The following is a 15,769-nucleotide window of genomic DNA, read 5'->3' as shown; positions in this document are numbered from 1 at the left end:
GGTTTACCCCACCCCCTTGTTTGTTATTGCCAGCTTCTTGCTTTTAAGTCTACTTTGTTGGCATTAAATACTTTCAGTAAAATGCAGACCCAGGGTGACATGCTAGATTGAGTGACACTTGCTGCCTAATTGCGCTGGACTGCGATGCCTCCACAGTCGAAGTGCAAGTTAGTCATCACAATCTCCTACCAGCAGGAAGACTTCCCCCTGGGGGTTCGGAAGCAGAAGGATGGACAGACTCTTGGCTCGAGGTTTTTCTTTAATTAACCTCCTGAGGCGAGAGGAGAAAATCGGTGAAGTTAAAAGGGTCTTTTCCCCGGGGGAAATACTCTAGCATTGCGAACCATCAGGACCCCTCACAGACTCAGTCTGCACCAGGTATTAAGAATTTGCATTGTCCTTTCTTTTTGAGGGGGGGGGGAGGTAGCGAATTGCAACATGAATGTAACACAATAACACAATCGAGGCACAACCACTTCCTCGGAGAGAGGGGGAACCCGCTCCTTAAAGGTCCACACCAGCTGAACTCTTCGCTCATTTCACTGGGGGGGGATTGGAGCTGGGGGGGCTCCCTTCACGATCTGAGCCACACATGACGGGAAGGGATGTCTTGAAGGGGGCAAAAACGCGAGACATCCGTGGACTCTTACCCCCGCCCCTCTGTCTGGGGTGGCGGTTTGGTGCTGGCCGCAGGAACACTTCCTGGAATGAAATGGATCAGGAATAAGGAGGATCGCACAGAGACACTGGGATCAGACCGGGCCAGAGAGAGAGAGAGAGCAGGCAGGTCCTCGTTTACAAGCAGATCTGAGCGAACCCCCGCCACTCTTTGTGCTCTTATGGCTTGCGGTCTCAAAGATGAGTTGCTCTGCTCTATCTGCCTCAGCATCTACCAGGACCCCGTGAGCTTTGGTTGTGAGCATTATTTCTGTAGGAAGTGTATCACTGAACATTGGAACAGACAGGACCACAGCTCCAGGGACTGCCCCGAGTGCAGGAGGACGTTCAGAGACCCCTTGCTCTCCCCCAGCCTCAAGTTGTCTAATATCGTGGAGAGGTACAGCGCTTTCCCCCTGGACGCCATCCTGCAAGCCCAGAGGAACTCCTTCCCTTGTAAGGACCACGACAAAGTCAAGCTGTTTTGCTTGAACGACAAATGCCTGGTGTGCTTCTTTTGCGACGAGCCTGCTCTGCACGAACAGCACCATGTCACCAACATCGAGGAATCCTTTGAAGAAATCCAGGTACCTGTCTGCGACTGGCGCGCTATCTTCCCTCAAATAATTGACAGCGCACTAATCTAAATGGGACTTTAATCCGGAGAAAGACCAGTATGTCACATGCAAGTGGCGTGTTGTTTGTAAATGACATTTGTACCAGCTGTGTGTGCAATATTTACTTAACAAAGAAAAATAAACCTGGCCAACTGAAGAGAGAGTCTGGAAAACTGTCTTTCCAGATGAATGTGGCAGTCAATGCACAGAGTGTCCAGTTAGTCTGATGCTCTGAACTGTGGGTGGGGGTGGTGAGGGTGGAAGATGAGGACATTACTTCACCATAACCTAAATATATCCTGCCAGACAAATGTTTTCCAACCAGGGGTTAATTGAACATTACAGAATCCAGCTCACAACACTTGGAAAGGGTATTAATGAGAGAGAAAAAAAGTCTTTGCCAAATCCTCCCTCCCTTGGAGGGGTGGGTGGGAAGAAGATTTTCTGATTTCAGACCAGGTAAGGTATGTGGAGCAGGATGATTAGCTGACATAGAGTGACACTGCACCAACTTTGAGACACAATTTTTCACAAAGTGCTTTGATTTCTGAACTGAACAATAAAATCTCCATCCTCCTCGGCTGGTAACTTGCTAGGGTGCTTTTTGGAAGGAAGGAGGCAGGTTTGGGCAGCTGGGAGGCACAGGTGGAGAAATCCTTACCTGGTGCCTTGGTTTGCTGGCTGTTCTATTTCTTTCCTTCAAGGCTGAGTCTTGACCGACTGTGTCAGGAAGTGACTTTAAAATGGAAGTGCTGGAGCCCATTCTCGTTCTTGTGGTCATATCCAGGTACCTCCATCAGGGATCACTGCCCATTGACCTTTGAAGGTTCTGTCTTTTCCTTGAGTCTAGGCAAGCTGAATCCAATTGCTACGAGTCAGCATTTGTTCAATTGCTTTCACAGCCTCAGGACGTTTTAAAGTGTTTTATAAGGCATCTCTGTTTGGAAGTATGGTCTTGGTTGTCACGTAGAAAATGAGGCAGGCAATGTGTGCACATAAACAGCCTTGTGGTAATGAGCAGCTAATTGTTTTATTGTGATGCTGGCCAAGGGATTAAACATTGCCCAGGACTCCAGGGAGCTCTGCCCTAGTTTCTTTTTGACTGAATGCCAAGAAATGCCTTACATAGGAGTGGAAGAAAGGCCATTCAGCCCATCCAATCCACTCCACCACTTAATCTTGGCTGATGGGCATTTCAAGTGCACTTCATCACACTCTCCCCATAGCCCTTAATTCCTTGTGAGATCAAGAATATATCAATCTCTGCCTTGAAGATATTTAACATCCTGGCCTCTACTGCGCTCTACGGCAATATGTGCCTGAGAGAATTGTGGAGGTGCAATTTACAGTCTCCTCCAAAAGATGACCCCTCTGACTGTTCAGGACTCGATCAGTATTAGTCCAAATGTGGTACTTCAGGCTGTAGAATGGAACATGAATCCCCAATCTCCAAAGCAAAATGCAATGCCACTAAGTTACAACTAATAAATTAACTTGTGGATACTCCATGATTGAATAATGGAGTCCATTGGGATGGACAAATTCTCAGTTACACAGGGAATCGAGGGATATGGAGAGCAGGCAGGAAAGTGGAGTTGGGTTATGGATAAGCCGTAATTGTAATGCATGGCAGAACGTGTTCAGTGGGCTATTTGGTGTATTCTTGGTCTTATTTTCTGTTTCATTGTAGTTCAGCACAGACTGGAAATGAAGCTGAGGAAATTTCTGAGCCTCTTGGTACAGTTCTACAGTCTCTTTTCCTACTCACTTCCTGATTGTCTCCCACTATTGGTTAAAAATAGTAAGTGGTTAATGGATTGAGGTTGGGTCATGGCTGATGAAATTATCAATTATAATTCTGCCTCCATCAAAGTTTTATTTTGTCTGTAAAGTGGAATTTATTGCCTGTCAGTACCTGCTGAGGGCAAGACTAAATGATATTTAATGTACGATTTTATTTTCCCTTCATATTTCCTAAAACAAGGGACCAATGGAGGGATTATCCATCACTTCAAAATGGCCCTTTACACACAGGTGCAGCCTATGACATCAACTCGGCTATGACAGACCACAGGATGCATTTGTAGATAATGGGGCTGGGGGTTCTTTTGCCAAATACCTTAACTCTGGTAACTGACTCATGAAGTAGTTTTAACATTTTTCTTCCAGTCTGGTTTGTCTTATTAGTCCATCATGTGATGTTGGCAATGCTGGCTGGGCCAGCATTTATTGCCTGTCCGTAGCTGTCCTTAAGAAGGAGGTGGGAGTGAGCTGCCTTCAGGAACCACTGCAGTCCTGTTGTTAGAATCTCGATGCCAGTAGGTTACATGTTCCCATGTATCTGCTGCTGTCCTTCTTCAAGATGTTTGGAAGGTTCTGTATCTGGTTTTTGGCTGATTTCTGCTATAGAGCATGTAGGTGGCACAATCGACACTGTATCACTGGTGCACTGCGTGAATGTGGTGCCAATCAAGTGAGCTGCTTTGTCCTAGACTTCGTGAGCATTGTTGGAGCCGCACTTATTCAGGCAAATGGGCTATACTCCATTACCCTCCTGACTTATACCTTTAGGATGGTTTTCAGGCTTTGGGGAGGTGAGAGGCAGCAAATTCATACAGGATTCCTAGCCTCTGAATAGCTCTGTAGCCCACACCCGTAGTGGTGTTGCTGAGCCACTCTGATGAACACTGTCCTTACAGTCAGAGTACACTGTGCCTTTGCCTATCTCCAGGTGGTTAACATAGGAGAACTGATCCATTCACCATTCTGATGATGGGACATTGTGTGTAGGGTATGATGCTGTGAGTGTGTCAGGCCGTTGCTTGCTTAGACTGTGATACATCTCTGGGAGAAAGTGAGGACTGCAGATGCTGGAGATCAGAGCTGAAAAATGTGTTGCTGGAAAAACGCAGGTCAGGCAGCATCTAAGGAGCAGGAGAATCTATGTTTTGGGCATAAGCCCTTCAGGAAGCCCTGAAGAAGGCCTTATGCCCGAAATGTCGATTCTCCTGCTCTTTGGATGCTGCCTGACCTGCGCTTTTTCAGCAACACATTTTTCAGCTGTGATACATCTCTCCCAGTTTACCAAAGCCCATTTGATTAGAGCAGCAAATGAACCGCAGGCTCACCTATGCTTACTGTACCATGTGGAGTGCAAGCTTTAACACCATCTTCCCCAGTCTGAGCATCTCTTTTGTTCTGTAGGCAATGTAAAATCTGAACTTTTGTTGTACTGTCCATCAGATAAATACAGTTCCTTTATTATTGCTTAGCATATGTGTTTTTCAACTTCATTGTTTAGAGGCCCTAACTTGTTCAGTTACAGAAGTATGAACTGTATATCCAATAGTCCATTTTTCATATGCCAGCCTAAATAATGAGTGCTAGTAGATCATATGGCAGTGGGACATTTTAATTACAAGCCTGATTCCTTGCTTTCCAACAAATGGAGCTGTGGTTATTGATCAGGAGGTGGAATGTCCAATTTTTGGACAATATTTGGTGGATAATCCTGAGGTATGCAAAGAATTCTCCTGATGACGAAATTAGAATTGCCACTTTGGCCTGCATAATGGTATGTGTGCTTAAAGCTACATATTATATGTATGGGGACCTGTTCTTTTCAGATGGCTAGAACATGTACATTCGTGGGTCATGCCTCAAAACTTGAATGGATGTCAGCCATTCAGTGGTTCACTTCTTGGCCAACTGTCAACCCTACTGATATGGTCAATGTCTTAACCAAAATTCACAATTTCACGGATAGCGATGGGTTTGGTAAAATCCATTGACCATTTGAGCATATCAGTAGGATTGACAGTTGGCTGCCTTGATCCATCTTCTTCTGTTTTACAGAAGTGCTGATTATAAGCAGACTATTTGTACCCAAGCTGTGTTGTTTGTCTATTAAGATGTTCCATCTTAATGCTGATAATCCTGAGGTGTTCTCACCATGGAGAGTCTCATGTTAAAAATCTGTTTTGGGATGATATGGCAATTGAACTAGCTTATTTGCTAGACCGAGAAGGCACTTTTGCTGCAAAGGTAATGCCTTCACTTGTTTGCTGGAACTTCAAGGAGTCATGACTGGACACAATTGCAAAATGTAGACTTCTGCCACATCTACTCACTGGATTTTTCTGAATGGTTGAAGAGAACTAGCAAGACGCTGGTGTTTGTGATACATTTGAGGCACTGCTGTACTAATGAGTGATTGACCTTATCAACAGTTGTGTAATCTTGCTACATTCTGAATTGCTTCTAATAAAATCGTGCATTTACAGAGCTCAGATATCTCTGAAGATCCACCCTCTTGCACTGCAACTATCAGAATTCTGGTGGTCAGAAATAATGGCCATGCATCATTGCTGATGAGTCCTCAACAATAATATTTCACCAGCGAGAGGTGAATGCTTCTGTTTTTGCAGATAGCAAAGGTCTGAGGGTTAGAGAGATTGGGTGAGACAAAAAAAATTGCAGATGCTGGAATCCAAAATAGACAGGCAGGAGGCTGGAAGATCACAGCAAGCCAGGCTGCATCAGGTGGTGGAGAAGTCGACATTTCGGGTGGAACCCTTCTTCAGAGATTGGGACGCCAGATAAAAAGTGATGAGATTAATGGGCATATATCTCAAATGTCTTTATGATTTAATGTCAAGAGTAACTTTTCCCCCAACTCTCCCCTGAAACAAAAGTAAAGCAGGAGAAACCACAGACAAGCTGGGCAAATGTATTGTGTAGTTCAGGTGTCTTTCACCCACTTCCATATCGTCTGTTTGATCTGCCAATTTAAAAAAAAGAGTGCTGATCTTTAGCTTGGCTTGCAGTCTTTTTCAAGAGTTAACATGACTCAGATCCTCCATCTGAGAAAGGGATACTCCCCTCCTGTCTATTTCTACACTCGAGATATCCACACTTGACACAGGACTTTCAGAAATCCCAACTGTTGTCGCTTCTTTGAGTAAAATATGCCAGTTGGGAAAGCAAAGCTGATCACTGGCTTCCGATTGAAATCTGGCTCATATTCACATTGATGACTTTAATGGGATGTGGCTGTACTTTAGCAAAATGCCATTAAACTAATATTTATAATTCTCTAGCCGTTATATATCTTCAAAAGAAAGCCCCCCAGCTTGCAGTGAACAATACTACAGACAACCCCGCAAACTTGTTCCACCATTCAAAAATATCTTTCATTTTCTTACCCGATTTCCCCAAGTCCAAAATCTCATTGATCTTGTCCTTGATCATACATAATGGTAGGACATCCATAGGCTTAAGGTGAGAGAATTGCAATCAGTGAGTCCTAAATGGCTAACCACTTATGGTGAAAATCCCAAGTGTAGATTCTCATTATTACCATGTCTATCATTCAGTCCTCTTCTACTTAGCTGATGATGAGACTGTCTGTCTGCTTACTCATTACAGAAAGGCTGGATGCATGTACCAGCACCCATGGAGACAAGTTCAAATCTGCTAATTTATGACCAGCTGATACTGCATCAAATCAGTTTCTCTTGGCTGTGAGCACGGGACACCAGGAGTGGATTTGGTTGGTTTTCAGCTGCAACCATCTGCTGTCAGGTAGTTAGAAAAGATCATATGGTGCCCTTATAAAGATAAGCAAGAAAGTTATCCTTCATGTCCTAGTCAATATTTATTGCTGAAATCAAAAACCCTAAAACAGATTATCTCTTGAATATTTCATTTTTTGGAAGTGAGCGGAGTACAAATTAACTGCTACGTTTCCAGCATTACTACTGTGCACATGCTGTAAATAACTCTATGATAAACAAATGCTTATTTACTCTGGTCTTATGACTACAAACAAAGTGCATTCAGTCAAGGCTAATCAGGCTGTTGCCCATCTCCGTTGCTTGGGCTGAAATGCAGAAAGGCTTCCCATTGAAATACAGTGGGTAAACAGTTAAGCTGCCTCAAATACTTGGTAGGGTATTTGGGAGTGACTGGGTTCCAAGGGAAACGTAGGATGCAATACTGTACCAAGACCGGACTCTTTGACATTTGCTAAAATCTTATGAGAATTAAATCAAAGTTCTAATGGCATCTTTATCTGGTAATCTGTATCTAGTAATCTTTTTGGATGGTATGCCTGAATGGATGTTTTGACCAGGACATTGGTGTGGTGTCCTCTTGAGATCTACAGGACTGCAATCATATGGACAGTACCATTTGCACCAAGACTTTGCATCTGGAACCAGAACCCACTGAGACCCAACATATTGAGGAGAAGAAAAGGGATGATAATGGGCAAGACAGTCCCGCTCCCTCTCTGTGAAATGCCACTTCAGTGCACCTGTCCCAGAACTGACAAATTCATCCACTTCCTCTGTTTGTAATTTGGTTTTGATTAATAATCCACAGGAAGAACATATCAAAGAGGTGTGTGTTTTCAAATCAAAATAGTGTTGAGATGTTGATGTACTTGGTCTGTGATTGTGGATTGATCCTAGCTGTTACTGGAGGGTGCTTCTGAGCTATCCTGATGATATACAGTGCATTTATTAACAAAAGTCTTGATGTGTTTTATTGTCAGTGCTACATGACAGTTTCAGTCCCCTTTTGTTACATTTATTAGGAATGGAGGGTGAAGCCTATAATTTCTTTTAGAAAGCCATAAACTTTTTTTTTCTCTCATTTGTTCTTTTTAATTACTCGACCGTTGTAACTAAAGTAACTGTTTCCCTCTGGAGATTAAAATCACTTTAAAAGAAATTTTCTTCCTAAAACCTAGCTCCACTGCCTCAACGTACTTTAAAAATATTTTGCAACATGATTGACTATTACAGGTAGGCAAAATGCAATGTTTTTGGGTTACAGCTTCATTTTTGGGATTTGAGCATGTAATCTGGCTCCTATTGCAGTGTCATTTGGAGGGTGTGATACATTGATGAAAAAGTGTTCTTTAGGGGAAATGCTAAAAAGAGACTCTGGTTGCCAGGTAAAGGGAATATTAAGGATCTACTGGTACTGATTATGGAGCTGGGAGAAATTTCTGATGCCCTGTCTCACATTCATCCCTTGAACAACATCATGGAGAATGGAATAACAAATCGTTGCTGTTGGTGGACTCTTCCCGTGTACTGGTGAGGGAAGCATCCTGGAAACTGTGGTTCAGGGTTACATCAGGAGCTTTATTTTAACAATTAATAAAAATACTTTTTTTTTAAAATGAAGATGTTTATGGTGACTTTTAGCGGAGTTGATTTGGTGCAGAATACCTCTTGCTTTTGCCAGTCTGCTCTGCCAACGCTCTAGCAAGGCCACACGATCTGGAAGAAATGTGGGAGGGAAGGAGGGGGAGAACTGGCTGGCTCAGCAAGATCGTGTTTGTTTAATTTTTTTTATTTGCAAAGGCTGTGCTTCATCCTGCACAGTCGCTTATGAAAACAGCAGGCGTTTTGGAATGCACCCTTGTTCGTTCTTGTGCACCAGTCTGGGAGAGCTGACAGAACAGGATATTCCCCAGTCTCTCTCTCTTTTTCCACCTCCTAATTATTTATTTCTAATTTTCTCTGCTTCTCTCCTGATGCCACTGAATTTTTCTTGTGGAAATGTTTCCACAGTGACCCATAGTTGTTTTATTACCTCTGCCAAGGGGCCATATGGTGAATTATGGCAGTGATATTGACTGTGTAAGGCAGAGCACAATCCTACTGCATCAATAGGGGAGATAGGAAATTGGACCGTCAGTGAGAACTGACTGGTAGCCAGTTAAAAGTGGCTATAGCTTCACCACAAACTGATGCGTCTGAAGGATAGCAGAGAAGGTGATCACTGAAAGATAGAGCTTGCATTAGTAGCATCCTGTTGTATACTGCAGCATGCAGTTGACAGGCTATTTTTAGGAGTTATTTGTGTCCAAGTAGGAAGGTGGATAATGAGTCCTAATCAATAAGAGACCCTCTCTCTCTGTGTATCTCTCTGTCAGACAGTGGGTTGGGCAAATTAGAAGGTAACCTGCCATCAGCCAGAACAGAGATTGACCTCATGCTGTTGGTTTACATCGGTTAGCTGAACAGCTGACCTAGTGTAGAATGATTCCTGTACTGGCTGTGATTACCATGAGGAACTCTCCTTCTGAACCTCTCCCCTTGCCTGAAGTATGGTGATCCTCAGCTACCACTGTTTCTCACTCTCACGGGAGAGCAACCCTGTGTTCTATAGTGACTTTACCTTTATTCAGAACACCCACTAGCCATCCAGTCAAATTAACTCCACGATTCTCTATATGTAAGTAAATGCAGTAGCAGAAAGGGCAGGAGAGGGAAGCATGACCTGTGTGGTGAAGCAGATTCAATGGGCCGAATAGCCTAATTCTGCTTCTATATTTTATGGTCTTATGGGTTTTTTTTGCAGTATTGAATGTCAATCTGTGAGAATGTCCTGTTTTCATTCAAAAACATATTTTGTATCCCTAATATTGGGTAAACTAGACATCACCGAAACGATGGGACCTCTGACATCACAATCCTCCCTCACAATTGCGCTGAATTATCAGCCAATAACTGAATAGACTCATGAAAATGAGACAGATGTCTTAGGTCGAATGTCTCGCTCCTATTCTGGAGAATTCCTGTGTCTTCTGTCGAAAGGGACTTCTATTTTTCTCCAAAATGCAATGCCCTTGTTAGATAAATTAAAAATTAATTGCAAAACTCAGCTGCAATGCTGAGGGAACAACTGCCACTGTCTGTTACCATATTTTGCAAAGAGTGTGGCTTAGAATAAAAGCAGTAATTAAAACTGAGGGAGCCAGCTGACATCCATAAACCATGATTGTGCAGCTTGAGTGAAATAATGGCTTCTTTTGCAACCCAGCGATTTTAAATTAGGGCCTTGTCTCTCACACTCAAGCAGGCATTCCCTGTGTGTGTTCAGTGTTGGATACAGTACTCCAAGTATTAAATTACTAAATGAGGGGCATTCACCAGTGTGGGCGAGTGGTTAAGCAAATTGCTGTTGAAATGCTATTTTCTGAAGGAAGGATTTGATTCTACTGGGCTTTTGCCTCCTCCTCGAGGGCAGTGTACAGACTTGTGATTTGGAGTCCAGGGGCAGGGTATGGACTTTGTTTCCTGTCCTCTGACATCCCACCCTCATGGCTTTATGCATGTTGAGTGCTGGCAAGATATTGGGCATTGAGGACTTTTGGGACATAGTTATTCATTGAATCCCTATACTGCGGGAGCAGACCATTCAGTTCATCCAGTCCACTCTGAAGAGCATCTCAGACTGACCCTGCTACCCTATCCCTGTAACCTTACTTTTCCCACGGCTAATCCACCTAGCCTGCACATTACAGGGCAATTTAGCATCTTTAAACTGTCAGAGGAAACCACAGTTCCTGGAAGCAACCCATGCAGACAAAGGAAGAATGTGCAAACTCCACACTGTCACACTAGGCTGAAGTCAAACCCAGGCCCTGGCCCTGTGAGGCAGCAGTGCTAACCACTGAGCCACTGTGCTGCCCATTGTCATTCTGTCTTGTCAAGATTTATAAAGTGAATCCTTTTATAACCTGGGGAATGGATGAGTGTACATTCACATCCAGACTGGTGCTGAGGAATGACATGAATGTGAGGAGCTAGTGAGTTTACTGTGGAGCCTATACACTAGCAGAAGAGAGTAAATCAGAAGGAACCATTTGGCCAGCTACCTTTCCCATTGGATCATTAACTGGGTGTTTGTGTTTGAGAATCCACCTCCTCAGCAACTTGTAAACTTTTCACTGTGACCATTTGAGTATATGAGGCAACGAAGCTAATTTAATTCAATTCAATTTAATTCTTCCACTGGGGGCTACACCTCCACTGTAATTGACGTGAAGTTAATGTAATTCATTGAAGAAATGGAACTGCAGAGAGTAATTCAACCAAGACTTGCCTGTGTGCAAAAGTTGGCCTGGTCTGTCTCCTCTCTGAGTGTGAATGATGTCAAGGCTGAAAGAGATGGGACGAAAGTCAAAAACTCGAGGTGTTTTTACTCTGCGTTTCTCCAAGATTTGCTGTAGCATATGGTGAGACCTTATAGGCAAAGGAATTCAATAAAGTGTGAAAGCTGTGCAATTTATAAATAATGCAGATGCTTGAAACAGCAAACAAAAGAAACCTCCAGACAGTGCTAGAGTCGCATGTAAACATTGGTTCAAGTGTAGGACATATTTCACCATTCACTTAGATTAGTGCTGCTCTTGCACTCTCTCGCACTCTCTCTTGCAATCTCTCTCTCACTCTCTGTTCCTTGCAGTCTTCCACTCTGCACAGATGCTACCTGAGATGCTATCAGAAAGGAGAAGCTTAATGTTTCAGACAGTGTATTTTTTTTTCAGGAGAAAGTGAGGACTGTAGATGCTGGAGATCCGAGCAGAGAGTATGGCACTTTTATATTTTGTCTGGAAAGGAGGATGTCGCAAGTGAACAGCTTATGAAGATCAGAAGCAGGGAATTAAAAAAACGACAAATAGTCTTTGATTAGGTGCAGGACAGGAGATGATTAAATGAGCGATGTTAGTGTAGGACCAAAGAAAGCAATGATAATCGAAATGAGAAAAACAACAAATGGTTCAGAAGTCTGTGAATTGCTATGGCAGAGGAAGAGGATTTGACAAAGCTGCAAAGGCAACAGTGGCCAAGAAGTCATGGCAGTCAGATTGTAATTGCATCACATTGAACCACATTTGCATTAGGAGAGCTCATTTTGATGTGCAGTACTGACGGTTGCAGGTCTGCTGCTGACAGTGAGAATTAACCTGAGTTGATGATTAGAGTATTAAGAGTGGCTGAAGCGTGATGTTTAGTTCCCAGCAGTGTATTGGTAGCTGGACAACAAACTGGTCCAGTGGTGAGTTTGATTCTTCATTAATTATAGGTCACAATGGTGGAGCTGGATGATATGATGAGAGCATTGAGGTTACCAGCATTGCATGAGGATTCCAGCAACTGTGACCATGCAAAGGCTGGAAACCTCAAAAAGCTGCAGTAACCGTCTTTCTTAGCATTGTAAGCGGCCTGGTCAGTACAATCATTACCCAATTAAGTTATTAAACAAATGCATAGAAGTCTATGTACTACATAAAGAAGAGCATAGTGCTCTATAGTAAAGTTAGTCAAAGATTCAGTGCAAAATTGCTCTAAGGACTAGGGGTCTGTTTTATTTTAAATTGCAAGTTTTTCCCTCTGCTTCATATCAATTTTTTTAAGATCAATTTCAGAAAGATATACTCTGTGCTGGTTATTCTTAGATTTATATCTCGAATGCATTTGGGTTTTCTGTACAGTATAATTTCTTTAAAGGTTACCTCAATGTTTCTCTGACATGTTGACGGCTTCAATCCAGCTCACAGACACAGTGTCAGTCTGCCAGTCTGTGCTCTATTCTTCTGCGCTTCAACTCCAAATTGTACCCTTCACAACCTTCAATCCTAATTTACCATGGTCTTTCCCCCCCCCCAGCCACACATCATTCCTATAAAACCGATCTCTGATCACCTTCCACGTCTGATCCTATCCAAAGTGACTTGCTCAGTTTCTCCCCTCCCTTTCCCTAAAGCCTTTATTGGTATCATCACTCCTATTTTATCCTCATTTCAGTTTACCTTCTCTCTTGTATTGTTTCCCTATCCCCCTCAATGCTGACCACATATGAATGTTGCAGCTGACATTATTCCCAGGAGGAATGGGATTCTGCTTGGTGTCTTGTGGACAGAGTGACCCTGGTGGGGGTTAGTGCCATCTACAAATGTAAAATGGGCCCATAAGGAAGACCACTGAATTCCAGAATGGATGCTTGGTATGCATTCTCTGCTTGTATACGGAGAAAGCCCACTTGCAAGGGGTACTGGAGGCAGTGTAAATGTATGAAACCAGCCACAACTCTGTTGGCCCAAGCCACCAGTAATCAAGAAACTGGGGTCAATAGGCAGATTTGAGTAGAAAATTCAGGTTGTTACTCAGGCACAGGTTCTTTTTTGGTTAATGGGATGTGGCTGCATTGTCAAGACCTTTATTTGTTGCCCATCCCTAATTGCCCTTGAAGGATAGTGATGAGCGACTTTCTCAAGTCTCTACCATCCATATAGTATTGGTGCATCCAAGTGTTGTTAGGGGGTGGATTTTAGACTTAGATTTGTATTGTCGCGTTGACACAGCAACAGTGAAGGAGCTGTGATAAGGGTATAGGTCAGGATGCTGTGTGGCTTCGTGGGGAACATGTAGATGGTAGTGTTCCCATGTATCTGGGATCCTTCTGCGCATTAGAGGTGGTAGATTTTAAGCTGCTATTGAAGGAAACTTGGCAAATTGCTGCTGTGCATCTTGTTGCCACCCCTGATGTTTGAATGTGGTGCCAATCAAGAGGGCTGCTTTGTCCCTAGATGGTGTAGGGCTTCTTGAGGATTGTTGGAGCTGAACTCCCCAAACTAGTACATCACACTCCTGACATGTGACTTGTAGATGGTGGAGTCAGAAGGTGAGTAACCCACTAAAGAATTCCCAGCCTCTGACCTGCTTTTGTAGCCACAATATTTATATGGCTGGTCCAGTTAATGGTGACCAGCAGGATGTTAATAGCAGGAGATGGTAATCCCTTTGAGTAACAAGTGGAGATGATTAGCTTTTGTCTTATCAGAGACTACCATTGTCTGTTGCAAGGCATTGATGAGGTTCTTTACCATTTCCTTCAAGTATCTGCCTGTAGGCAGCAGTCAGCAGCACGGCCTTCTATTATTTTGAGGATTGCAGCAGTGTTAACTCCTATTCTTGCTCATGGTGGAGGGATAGTATACTGTCACTGATAACCGAGCAGTTAGCTAATAGGAAGCAGTTGAAGGACATAGCTGGTCACTTTTGGATCAGTAAAATGTAATCTGTGATCTGCCATGGGATCAGTACTAGGGCTTCAATATTTATTTAAATCTGTATGTGACCAGTGGTTAGCACTGCTGCCTCTCAGCACCAGGGACCCAGGTTCAATTCCACCCTTGGGTGACTCTGTGGCGTTTGCACATTCTCTATGTGAGTTTCCTATGGGAGCTCCAGTTTCCTCCCACAGGCCAATGATGTGTAGGTCAGGTGGTTTGGCCATGCTAAATAGCCCCACATTGTCCAGGGGTGTGCAGGCTGGGTGGATTAGTCATAGGAAATGTAGGATTACAGGGTTAAGGTCAGTGGGGTGGGTCTGGGTGGGATGCTTTTTGGACAGTTGGTGTGGACGTGATGGGCCAAATGGCCAGCTTCCACATAGAATCCTTACAATGACTTGGAAGAAAGGAGTGAATATATGATTGCTAAATTTGGTGTTGATGCAAGCATAGGTAGGAATGTAAACTGTGAAAACATCATAAGAAATCTTTTAAAGTGCTCTATATGTTATGTGAGTGGGCAAAGATTTGGCAATTGCAATATAATATAGAGATTGAGTTTGTCATCTTTAGCTAGGAGAGTAGAAAATCAGCATATTAGTTAAATAGCGAGGGACTGTAAAGCCCTGAGGTTCAAAAAGATCCAGCTTTCCTGGTACATCAATCAACAAATATTCATATGCAGGCGATTCAGAAGGCAAATGGAATGTTACCACTTACTGCAACGGGGATGGAATGTTTTGCTGCAGTTATATGGAGTAAAAAGTGAGGTCTGCAGATGCTGGAGATCACAGTTGAAAATGTGTTGCTGGTTAAAGCACAGCAGGTTAGGCAGCATCCAAGGAACAGGAAATTCGACGTTTCGGGCCAGAGCCCTTCATCAGGAATGAAGGGCTCTGGCCCGAAACGTCGAATTTCCTATTCCTTGGATGCTGCCTAACCTGCTGTGCTTTAACCAGCAACACATTTTCAACTGCAGTTATATGGAGCATTGGTGAAGCTACAGCTGGAGTGTGGTATATAGTTTTGGCGTCTTTCTCAAAGAAATGATGTAAATGTATTAGAAACAACTCGAGATGGTTCACTTGAGTGCTTCTTGGAATGGAGAGGTTATCTTATGAGGAAAGATTGTACCGAAGGGACCTATATCCATTGAATTTAGCGGATTGAGAGATGACCTGACTGAAATATAACATCCTGATTAACTTTTACAGGGAGGATGCTGAGTGGATGTTTCCCCTTGTGAGAAAGAGCGGTCTCACCATTTTAAAAATAAAAGGCTCTCCCATTTAAGATACAGATGAGATTTTTTTTTTGAGTGCCAGGAGTCTTTGCTCTTTTGAGGAAGAGAATTCTACTGTAGTGAGGTTATAGAATACCTTTTCTGTCAAAAGTAGATTTGTGACTAAGGGAATCAAAGGTTATTGGGTTAGGCTTGAATGTGGAAGTAAGGCCATGATCAGATTAGCTATGATAGTAAATGATAGAACAGGCTCAAGGGGCTAAATGGCCTTCGCCACGTCCTAATTTGTATGCTCTTGTGGTTCTATTCACAACCATTAGCTTTCTAGCAATAAAAATCTTGGCTGATTTGTTCCCTCTTCAGTTCAGAGGG

At 43.2% G+C, this 15,769-nt stretch overlaps 1 protein-coding gene across 1 annotated transcript in view; it reads left to right on the top strand.

The window, feature by feature from the left end:
• Window positions 1-602: 602 nt before the first annotated feature.
• The window catches only part of trim62.1 (tripartite motif containing 62, tandem duplicate 1), an 84,535-nt gene continuing 69,368 nt past the window's right edge, over window positions 603-15,769 (top strand). Inside the window, exon 1 of the mRNA XM_060852063.1 lies at window positions 603-1,244. Coding sequence (XP_060708046.1) covers window positions 708-1,244 — 537 coding nt within the window. The 5' untranslated portion in view covers window positions 603-707. The remainder of the gene's footprint in view (window positions 1,245-15,769) is intronic.

Source organism: Hemiscyllium ocellatum, chromosome 37, assembly GCF_020745735.1.
Source record: "Hemiscyllium ocellatum isolate sHemOce1 chromosome 37, sHemOce1.pat.X.cur, whole genome shotgun sequence".
Taxonomy (NCBI): domain Eukaryota; kingdom Metazoa; phylum Chordata; class Chondrichthyes; order Orectolobiformes; family Hemiscylliidae; genus Hemiscyllium; species Hemiscyllium ocellatum.
Note: the sequence above shows the minus strand (reverse complement) of the source record. Positions and strands in the feature narration are given on the sequence as shown.